Genomic DNA, 12309 nt, shown 5'->3' on the forward strand with positions numbered 1-12309 from the left:
TGTAGAAAAGTAAAGGCTGCCATACACGGCTTGATTCTCTCAGTCAGTCTGCAGGATGTAAGAGTAAATCAATTGATTTCACTAGCCATGCTAACAAGGATGGAGGAATCAGATATTGCATTCAGGCTTTTGTGACACCCATGGCTGTCTGAATGCAATTTTTTAATTGACTTTTACAAGCTGGGTGGTGTTTATAGTACCACTCACAGTCAACTGTCTATGGGGACTCAGAGTTTCCCTTTCACACCACTGCATTATGGCAATGCATATTAGCAAGTGTTACAAGCTGTTGTGGTGATATGGTGCCATTCCTTCTGAAATCACAGCACTGCAGCATCTTCCCACCACACTTCGTGAGAGGATGAAAATGCTGCATTTAAATTTTTGGTATGTTCAATTGCTTGAAATGAGTTGCTTTAATGCAATGCACATTAGCGAATGGCATAACATGCACTAACGTGCATGTTATAACACAGCACAACAATGTGAACGGGGCGTTAATATTTAGTAGATACGCTTTTGGCAGCAATTACAGTCTTCCGTGTGTATAGGTCTTCATCAGCTTTGCATATCTGAACACTGAAATGTCCCCCATTCCTCTTTCGAAAAAGATCAGTCAGACTGCATGAGGATTGGGAGTGAACAGACCTTTTATGCCCAGCCACAGTTCTCTATTGCAGTGGTCTACAAATTGTGACCTGGGGGCCAGATGTGACCATTTGCTTGCTTTTATCTGATCCTTGGGGCACAAATACCCCCACTGGCACCAATGGCAGAATACTATTCTTCCCACTGACACCAACAATAGTGCACCATTTCTTCCCCTGATAAAAATGGGGCAAAATTCCTTCCACAAATATCAATGATGGGGGACTATTCCTCCCAGTGACACCAATGGCAGGACACTATTCTTCCCACTGGCACCAACGATTGGGCACAATTACTTCCCCGGATACCAAAAAACGGTGCAATATTTCTCCCACAAATGGAGCATTGTGTATTCCCATTGACGCCAGGGCATTTTCTACTGCCACAGTTTGGACCCCCTCAAAGTCCAAAGGATAGTAAACTGGACCTTTGTTTACAAAATTTGGAGACTATTGGGTTCAGATCTGGACTCCCACCTGGCCATTCCAGGAGATTAACATGTCCAAGGAGGTGAATCATTTTATAGGCACTGTATGTACACATGCACACCCGTGTGTTGGTCGGCCCAATGATCCCTTCATGATATACAAACACAGGGTTTCGGCACCAAAGCGGGAGATCTGGATTGTGGATTGAGTCCTTCATCAACCTAAGTTCATAACTTATATATGCACTCCAAAGGCCTCCCATAGGTTATTATGACTCAAAAAATCTGGTAAATGTATCTACTGTAAAACAATGCTATGTGAAAAATATAGATATATATTTAATGGCTGATCGCCTAATGATGCCAATTGCCTGGCTGGTATTCCCATTACCTAACCCCAATACTTTCTTAGTCACTGACCCAGCAGAAAATATTAAAAAGTCCTGATATACATGTTTGTTCTGGGTGAGCAGTGCAGGAAAGCATTAAAGCCTGAATATGAGCATGACAGCCAAACAACTAGCAGTTTCAGGAGATCAGCAATTGTCAACTCTGTATATCTTTCACCAAAAGGTTTTCTCTGAAACTCTTTACATTTATACTTGTAAATATAAATTAGAGCCAGTAAGCTGGACCAGTTATTTCCCATAATAAAAACAAGAAATTAAGAACCTGTGAAACTTCAGCAGACAATAAGATACCTTAAAAGAGAATTTGATCCGAGTAGTAGGTTCACTTTAGTGTGCCTCCCCCAGCTATTTATTAAAGGCATTTTTATAGCTCCAATAGTTTCATGCAGCGCTTTACATACGGTACATTTACATCAGTCCCTGCCCCCATGGAGCTTACAATTTAAGTTCATATGCATACACACACACACACACACACACACACATATAATAAATATATATATATATATATATATATATATATATATATATATATATATATATATATATATATATATATATATATATATATACATACATATATATACATATATATATACATATACATACATACATACACACACACACACACACACACTTAGGCCCATTAACCTACCAGCATGTCTATGAAGTGTGGGAGGAAACCAAACCACCCATGCAAGCACAGGGAGAACATGCAAACTCCACAGAGACATCTGCCTGGGAAACGTACCAAGGATCCCAAGGCAGAGGTGCAAACCACTAGGCCACCGTGCTGACCTTTGCCTTTCCTTCACTCCCTACCGCTCTGTTCAGCTGACAGGGACGGACTAGTTTGTTTAAAATCTAAGGGCTAAGGACTCTCCTCCATGTGACAGCTCTGGTCAATCACCAATGCAGTCACATGGGCTGAGTCACATGCTCCTCCAGAACAACCTGGTAATTTCTTGGCTCCTGATGACCGAACAAAGTGGTAGGAAGCAAAGAAAAAAAAAATTTAAAAAAAAATTTAAAAAAATAAAAAAAAATAAAGGAGTATGTGCCAGTGAAGGGACAATAAAGTGAACCTGTTTCTTTGCACTACATAGGCAAAGCACGTTTGCTTTAAAAGGGGATTCCTAACTACAGATGACTTAAGCTATAGATTTATAAAAGCACTTCTGCAAATATTTAGGTAGAGGCATTATTGTTGTCCTGGTATTCAGGCTGTTAGCTTTGCTCCTTTAATTAGAGTCTACTGTATACAAAAAGCAACTTTATATGCCATCTCTGGACAACAGAAATACACTTACCTGATGGTAGATAAAATGACATGGCTTAACAGAAGGAAGCTACTGTAAGGCATGTAAGGGAAGTTACAGGTGAACTTACATAAACTGACTTTGCCACATGGCTGTGTTGTCGTCCATTGGTTTCAAAACATTTTTAGCCACTGACATGGAACAAGTATACAGATTTGACGTGCTGATTAGATTCACTGCATGCTGTTCCAAGTCAGCGACTCAAAGATAGGCAGGCAACTAGCATTTTCAACAGCAATTCAAGTAAGCCAGTCCCTTAACCCCTCTTGACAGCTTACCTTTAAAGCTTAAAGCTAACATCCAGGGATGATATATTTTGCATACTTACTATTGGTGCTATATAAATCCTGTATAATAATAATAATGCAGTGATGACCAAAGTATTCAAGGTGTCTGTTGAGCTGTGATCACCTATCCTTCTGCATAGTAACTACAGTCGGTTGCAGCAATGCATAAGGGTAGCTCCATTGCACAGCACTGGGAAGATCCTGGCCATCACAATAATAGCTTGGGTTACTACAGTGAATTAAAGCTTCCAGGAAGGCTGATCAGAAATCACTTAAGCTTAATTAAATTGGGCCAAGGTGGCCCAATGCAAAATATATAAACCCTAATTTAAGTGCAAACAAAGCTTATCTTAGCTTTGGATAGAGTGGGGAAGCATTATAAACCTTATACGTTACCAGGTGCTCCATTGTTGAGTTTTTCCCTTACTTCCTACCATGGGGACCACAGCTTCACCAGAGAGGAAGTGAGGGAACATCTCCAACAGCAATATAGATTATTATATTATAGATTATATTCTATATTAATATTGTTTTTTTTTTCACAGGGTAGGTAGGCCAAATCTTTTTTTTTTTTACTGTGGCCCTGCTGCAGGTTTTCAGCAGGACAAAAAAAGGAAAAACTTCAACGGAGCCCTGGATAGCACTGAAAGCTGACCGGCATTCTAATCCTTCCCCACTTTATCCAAAAAAGATAAACTGGACTAAAATTATACTTTAAAAAAAGACCCCATTTACAGAGTAACAATTTGAATTGAAATAAAGCCATGCTTACAAAACGAACACACTGCCGCAGTCTGAGGATTAGTGTTGTACGGCATCAGTCGCTTCCCTCCATTCTTGTTGCACATGTTCACTTAGGAACCTTTCTTTGGCAAAAACCAATAAAATATCGGAAAAAAAAAACCAGTACAACAAAACACAATAAAAAACAAAGCATTAAAAACACAAATAAATAAATAAGAGGCACTGTGCCCATGTGCAAAATTAAAGGCTGGAATGAAATGAACGAGGACCGGAAAACTGACACTCCAACCTCCTCTACAGTTTTTGGAAAATACTGGCTTCCTCCAACCATATGACGTATACTGTAAGATGTGTACAGAGAACAGGGGAGATTTACAAAGCAGAGAGAAGTGTGCAATTAACCCAATATAGTGTCAACTTGCAATCTTAGTAGGAAACGTCTGCTCTAGTAGTAACAACCATTGATTGGATCAAGTATACAGCTGAAAATTGACATTGACATGAATTTTAGTTACAGGATTCATTTACTGCACAACTTCTATGAATGGTGAGACGTTCCTGCCATAGGTTCACTTTGGCCTCTTCTGCTGTAAAATCCAGGTGCTGAATAACTGCACTCAGTTCAAATGGAATGCAAAATCTGGTTGCACGTTAGCGGGCGGCGCCTGTAAATATCAACGTGCAAATTTCTCATCAGTGAAAATAGGGTATTTGCACTGCAAAGTTACTCAAACCCCTGTTTTTGTAAATTGCCCCTAAAGTTTCCTGCCTTGCTATTCTCTTATCATTGGAGTTATTCCGGTTCAAGTGCACCAGTCACCTTTGCAGAGAACATAGTCCATCACATTCCACCATGATGTTGCAAGTTACCAGTAAATGACAGTGCAATCTCCGTCATTCTTGCCTTGTAGAACTGGGATCCTGAGTTTAGAACCAGCAAGGACACCATTTGCAAGACCCCTGTGTTATCTCCTGCAGTTTCCCCCCCAAAATAAAAATATAGTATAATTGGATTCTTATCAGCCCTCATTACTTCTTCTAAATCTAAAGAAGATTGAACAAATTGTAATGTAAGTGGCCAGCTTTAGACAGATTGGCAACCTGGCTTGTGGTAAGCCCTGAGCCAAAAAACAGTTCATGCACAGAAGACAGGTGCTCTTCAAGGGTCACTAAATGAAATCTGTGCTCAACCAATGAGGCAAAACAGACAAAAACAAAGATTTGTTCTGCTTAATATGAAGGAAAAAAGGCCACAGCAGGGAATGTACATTGTGGCATCTCACTAAAATATCTCCATCGCTATTTGTTCTATGTGCTTATTATACTTGGGTCTGATACACTGTTACGTATGCTATAAATCACGTATAGGTTGTACTATATTATTATAAAGGCTATACAATACTTAACCATGGTCGGTTATCACTAGCTACCAATTTCCCACTGTCCCATCTATGCTAGAAATATGAAATTGTCAGGCCAATCAGGCACCCTGTATATACATATCATCCCCCAATACATTCTATTATATGGTAATACATCCCTCTTCAAACACCCCCCAAAATGAATGTTACCCAAATTGGACCAAAATAGAGATACCAATAATCTGTTTATAATTTTTTTTCTTCCACGAGGATAATGTTTTTAAACAAGATGGTGAGGAATTCTAAAACCAAAACACTTTAGAGCAGCTAGGCCCAATAACCAGCACCTTCATAAAGTATCCACCCTACCCCTTGCTCTTTATCATGCTGCTTGGCAACACTAATTATGCAGGAACCGAACGGGAAAGCTAGTCTGACCTCAAGGGAGATGGGATTTTCCAGCTATGACATGCTATGGAGAGGAAGCTACACAATAGGAAACAAAAAGAAAAAAGAAAAGGGGAATCTCCGCTTGTCCGCACCCTCCCCCTCCATTGCCAGATTTGGCACTTTTTGGGGGGAGGGGGGAGTAGATACCTGTCAAAACCAGGTACCCGCTCCCACTTTCATATAATATGCCAGCACAACGATTGCAACGATCGACAAAATGTAAGCCCCCCCCCCCACCGCCTTCTGTGAGACACACAGGTCCCAGAAGACAGCAGGACCATTCAAAAAGCGCATGCGCAATAGGAAACACTTTGTGTTTCCCTTAGTGAAGATTCCGGTGCCTGCACCCAAAGCCGAATCGATTGACGAATCAGCTAGGGGTGCTGACGTCACAGGCTCCCCGGACAGGTAAGTGACTTTATATTAAAAGGCAGCAGCTACAGTATTTTTCAGTCAGGATGGGTTAAAATTGCTGTCATTTTTTTTTGCCATCTTTGACTCATTAGGTAGACTTCCCTTCAATTCATGTCCGGTAGACTCAACAGGAAGTGAGAGGATATCTTTCCAATGTGAGGGATGTCCCCTTTAAGACAGCTGTTTCAGAAACAATTGCAAGTCTTCCCCTCTATTCCTGTTTTAAGTACAACTCAATTTTGGATTTATTTTTGTTTCATTCTGTGAACTGGTGATGAGGACATTTAGAGAGGGTACAGATAGCAATAAATACCTGACCATGGTTATAACCCCTAACCACTCTATATAGGTTTGCCTTTGGTTATACTTTAACTTTCCGTTGTTCCCTCCACTGCCGGCAGTAAAAAAAGGAGATGTGAAAGCTCAGAGCCAGAGCTTTAAACAAGGCTGAGCAGTCTATCCCTGAACTCATGTGACTGCTTTGGGCCAATCACCAAATACCAGCACTGCCACTTGAAAGAAAGTGAAGGGAGTCACACGAGCCTCATACTCAGAAGTGCCTGCTATTTCTCTTCATTCTCAGTGGTGAATGGAGAGGGAGAGGAACAATTGGAACATAAACATAGCATGATGTGAAGGTGAACCTGCCGCATTGTCTAGCATGGACAAATCGCAAGTTCACTTTAAGAAAACGAAGCCTTACAACCTAAACCCAAATGCTTATCCATTAGCTCCCTCTAGTGTCCATCTCTTAAACTGCTGCTAAAGTGTTTGACACGTTTGCACCAAATTTTATTGCACGTTTCTAAATAGTACTCAACTTATGGACCAGAATTATGTAATCAAGTTACCTCTGCTTTTTGGCCTAAAAAATATATGATTCCCATGTAATTCAGCACAACTAATGACATTTTTAATACCAAGACCAGAGATACACAAACGCTTTCATACCAGGCTCTTATTTTTGAAAAGCATCCGCCTCGGTCCTCAACTGATAAACCAAGATGGGGACTACTGAGCTTTGAATGTTACTTTTTGCCATACTGAATTAGCTTGTTTGCCATAGTACTTGAATCCTAAAATGATTTTATGCTTTGTGTAAACTCAAAATATAAATAAAGTTTCCTATTCATAAGATGAATCTGAAGCACACCGCAGGCGTCAGCGGTTGCAGACCATATAGGCAAACATTCCTTGATAAATCCCCAAATAAAAATACCTTGCACGCCAAATATGAAACTGATGCTTATATGATTAGCATGAATGTAAATGTCACTTTTTGGTGTGTAGATCCACCGAAACGTGACATCGATCAACATGGAAAAGTAGCAGCACCATATTTGTTGTGTGACATGTTCAGCTGTATTTGTGGCTGCAAAACAAAATGCCTATAAGTTAAATTGTTGTTCAACTGGCTCGGTCTCACAAAATCAGACCTGCTTGTCCCATTAAAGCCAGTGAAAATATTTTTGCATTCCTAAATGTCATTGTTCAGAATATGGTGATACAACATATGCTAGGGACGTCTTTGCAAATATTGGTCTGCAGAGTACATAATAGTCTTTGTTCTATCCCTTTTACCATATTGTTCCCTGCCTGGAAACATTGGTACCCATCCAGCTATGAAATTACAGAAGGTCAGGAAGTGGAAGGGGATTCTGCTGCAGCCTCATCTCCCTCCTCAGAATCCCACACCTTAGACTGCAGGTAGTCCGCAAAAAGAGCTTTGGCGCGGTGCAGTACACGGTTCAGGTTGTGTCTCCTGACCAGGCGGTTAAAGTGCATTGCCAGCTCGTCGTAACCCATGTTTTGTTTCATGATCTGCTCGCGGTGTTCCAGCAAGATGGAAAGGCATAAAAACAGCATAAAAGGATTTCCACGTCCAAACTCCTGTGGCGGGGGAAGGCTGATAGGGGCCAGGGAAGTAGCCACAGTTTGTTCTGCTTCTGGCACAACCTCATTTTCAGGCTTAGCAGCAAAGGTTTCACCAGCTTGGTCTGCAGTTTCAAGAGATGTTGAACTCTGTGAAGTGGGGGAACAAGAGGTCAAAGAAAGAGCAGATATGGATTTAGTGACACTAAGGGAATCGGGGGGTCCTATGAGGGGTTCCTGCTCCCATAACCGTTCTTCATCCTCCTCTGTGGATTGTCTGACCTGCAAGGTAGGACTTGCTAGATCATCAGTCTCAAAACTTGACCGCGCTTCATTCTCTTCATAACATTTGAACTCCCCGAAGCTCGCCTGTTTCAAGAGAGAACAACTTAATGCTGGAGATCCCTGCAGTGCAACAGGTTCTTTGCTTTCCGTCACTGTCGCCTCCTCCACTTCTTTCTCCACCACTTCATTTGCCTCCTCCTCTGGGCTCAGGCCACGGTCCGGCCTCATCATATGTCTTTTCCTCGTGTTTTTCCGACATTCTCCTGGAGCACAGGGGGGTCCCACAAGCTCCACCTCTTTCTCTGGAGGATCTGGGGGCAAAGAGCTCCACATGACCTCTAGCATTCTCAAGGCATCCTCAAAGGCAAACTCCCTTTTAAGTTCTAGCAGCAGCCAACGATAGCAGAAGAAAAGGTCATCAGCACCGCGCGACATTAGGTAGTTGTTGAATTCTGGGTCAGAGTAACGCAAGAGAAGTTTCAGATGGGAGAACTTCACGGACATACACTCTCCATCCATGCGGAAGTTGCCTTCGAGCCTCTTCATAATGCCGCAAAAGCAGATGAAGGCATGAGCTTCATTGTCCATGACCGCTAAGATAGGTGATGCAATATCACTCATACCTTGACAGTAAGACACCTGTGGGTGGGTAACGGCATAGGTGGTAAGCAGGTCATGCAGGGCCTGTAGATGAGGGTTATCCTCGGAACCAGAGTAATATGGGTGAGTGCGGTCTGTTCGGAGGACATCTTTCATTACATTACCCTGAATGAACTCAAGGTCTTCCTGGCTGCACCTCTCTCGCCACTCACTCTTTAGCTGATAATACTCCCGGGTTTTACTCTTCATATAATCCATGCGTTCCTGTCCCGTTAGCCCATCTGGGTACACGTTGAGCAAGTAACGCCAGACGACCTGGAGAAGACAGAAAACAATACAGGGAAAGGGAATTTCAAATCTAAAGAGGGTATGGGAAACATATCAAAAGATAAAGATTAGCAACTCCAAGTAAAAACTGAGAATTTACTGAACTGCTACAATAGCCATCATTTTTTACTTTTACTGGACACTGTTTTAAACAGCCACAAGATGATCTTTCTTAATAAAAAAAAAAAAAGCCAGTCAATGCACCTCCCCGATATATATTCACTTGGATTTTCTGCAGAGCAATCATGGACAGGCTGCTTGTAAACCGAGCAGTACCAGATTCCCTGTGTGCTTAATTTACCTGGCTGTTAACCTTCTATGCAATAAGAATGCACTTACTGCCCATTAAGTGCTCTCGGTGGACAGGTGAACAGCAGTGCTCCCAAGCAGCAAAGTTAAACTAAATTAGAATCGGGGAAAGGTGAGGTTATCCTTTCCTAACTAATAAAAAGAAAAGCAGGTGTCATTGTGCACTAAGTTTAGGAATACAACCAATAAATGGGGGGGTTAGGGCAAGCAATAGCATGAATACTTTATTAAAATAATTGTGAAAATGATGAAGAACTATATAAAGCTATAAGTAAAGCAGTTGTAAGGATACTTTCACACTGAGGCATTTTTCAGGTGCTAAAGACGCCTGTAAAGCACCTGAAAAATGCCTCCCCTGCCACCCCAGTGTGAAAGACCGCTGCACTTGCAGGACAAGGAAAAAAAGTCCTGCAAGCTGCATCTTTGGGGCGTTTTAGGACCAGTGTATTCACTGCTCCCACAATGCCCCGACATTGAAATCAATGGCAGTGGTGCTTTGCGGCTGCTTTTAACCCTTTGTCTGCCGCTAACAGTGGTTAAAAGCGTCCTGCTAGCGGGCAAAAGCACAGCTAAAACTACGGTAAATCGCTGACGCCCGGGGGCCACAAAAGAGGAGATAGATTATATATATATATATATATATATATATATATATATATATATATATATATATATATATATATATCCAAATTACCAGGGGGGCCACGTTAAACTGGAACATGGGGGGCCGACTTTGGACATGCCTGCTCTAAGCTATACCAACCATTTAAGGTCAAGTGGAAAAAAAATGTTTTTTATATAAATAAATAAAATAAAAATTTGTATAGCTTGGAAGATTAAGCCTATGACCTACTGCATTTTCTATACCTGTGCTTTGAAGTGGTAGTAAAGTCTTTACACAAATGTACCTAGAGGTAAACTTATATTAGGGCTTACCTGTAGATACTGTGACAATCTTAAAAACTTGTGCTATTTAGAAGATATTCACAGTGGCTGCAACTGGTGATGTCACTGGAGTATGTGAGCAGCTCTGCATTCAGGGCACACTGAGTGTGCGGTCAATGCACAGACCAATCGTGAGTGATGTCTTCATGGCTCAGCCATTCAAATGGCTGGAGACTACAAATTTAGAAGGAAGACCAGGTGAAGATGAAGTGCTGGCAATGGTGACAGCATGCCGCTGGAGAGCTCCCTTTGAAAGGCAAGTCTGCCACAATGTGCTAGTATGCAGTGCATACTAGTACATTATGCCATTTACCCTCAGGCGATCCAGCTAAATTTTTTTTTTTTTTAACATGGTTTATTGCCACTTTTAGAGCAATCACCAGAAGCCTAGGTTACTGCTCCATTTACATTCAGCCTCTCCTTTTGTGCACTGTAACTGCCAAAAAGTCTGACAACTTGTAAGTCACATTCTCCATGCACCTGTTTGATTTATTATGAACCAAATGAAAAATTTTGTGAGCTGCTCATCCTTTAAGGGGTTCTAGTCTTGTGCCCACCGTTCTGAGTGCTGGCCCGGGGAAGGAGCTTGTCTTGGCCCCAAGCACTCACATGTAGTAAGTGTCCCATTAGGCGCACATCGAAGCAAACTCCCTGTACTGTGATATGTGGCAACCTTAGCCTGGGCTCCAACCTGGCCACACCCCCAATACATTTCGCTCCAACCTTCAGAGCTTAATCTTGGGGCATGGGCCACCGACTGGCAGAGCGAAACATGTTGGGGGCCTGGTTTGGTTGGAGCCCAGGCTGAGGTTGTCACATACCCAGGGCCATCTTTAAGGCAGGGCAAAAGGGGGAGCTGCCCTGGGCCCTGTCATTGTTGTGGCGCCTAAAGCAGCTGCCTCATACTTGCCAACTACCCCAGTTTAAACGTCCTTGTCCTTTGAAGTTGTAGTCCTGTTCTGTGTCTTTATATCGCAGTGTGAAGTGCTGGTACCAATGCTGCCCAGCTCTGCCCTATTGTTGTGTACAGATGACTAGCCTGCAGACCCTGTGTTTACATGTAAATAACCGGCATTCATAAGTAAATAGCTGCGCCATTGATATGTAAATAAAGGCAGCATTCATATGTACATCATGCCCCCCTGCAGTGAGGAGAAGATGTACTGTAACCTCTAGCAACCAATCAGTGAGAAGTATTACTGTACAGTAATTGCTAGCAACCAATTAACAAGCAGAAACCGGATTAGTTGCTGTAACCTCTAGCAACTAATCAGTGAGCCGTAATGTGTGCTGTAACCTCTAGCAACCAGTCAGTAAGCATTAATTATATGCTGTAACTGCTGGCAACCAATCGCAATTGCTGCCTGATCTGATACAGTAAACTGATTTTAAGTCTAGCTGCTATTTATTGTATGCCTCAGAACGGGCGGAGAGTGAAATTGCATGGGAGGGGGCCCCCAAGAATTTTTTTGCCCAGGGTCCAATCAATATTAAAGATGGCCTTGCACATACCACATTACAGCAGATTTGCAGCTCATGGGACACTTTTACTACATGTATGATTCATTACCTTCAATGACAGGTACCATAAATGAGGATTTGTAAGTTGCAATAGATTCAGGTAGTCACTGAAGGTAAAAAAACTGCTAGTAGCCCCTGCAAAGTTTAGCTACATTGTAGAGCGTACATGTATCCAGACCAAGGCTGAGACCAAAGAAGACATCAGGGCTCCCTCTAGATGTATGTTCTACCTTCCAAATCTGGCCATTGAGAAACACATAGGATAAATACATCTATGTGGGAGCTGCTTGCTTCTACTAATTTGACTTTTTCAGTGCAACACAAAAATCACTAATAAAAAAACATTAAAACAAACATGTATGTAAAGCAGAAGATCTCCTAGTTTTTCTG

The 12309-nt window shown here is 41.9% G+C and overlaps 1 protein-coding gene across 2 annotated transcripts in view; it reads right to left on the bottom strand.

Moving 5' to 3' along the window:
• Window positions 1-5422: 5422 nt before the first annotated feature.
• TBC1D25 (TBC1 domain family member 25) overlaps window positions 5423-12309 on the bottom strand; it is a 48164-nt gene continuing 41277 nt past the window's right edge. For both annotated transcript variants that reach the window (XM_077476693.1, XM_077476702.1), the window contains one exon: window positions 5423-9132. In XM_077476693.1, coding sequence (XP_077332819.1) covers window positions 7699-9132 — 1434 coding nt within the window. In that variant the 3' untranslated portion in view covers window positions 5423-7698. The remainder of the gene's footprint in view (window positions 9133-12309) is intronic.

Source organism: Lithobates pipiens, unplaced genomic scaffold (assembly GCF_037356315.1).
Source record: "Lithobates pipiens isolate NorthernLeopardFrog02 unplaced genomic scaffold, aLitPip1_a1.2 Scaffold_1, whole genome shotgun sequence".
Classification (NCBI taxonomy): Eukaryota; Metazoa; Chordata; class Amphibia; order Anura; family Ranidae; genus Lithobates; species Lithobates pipiens.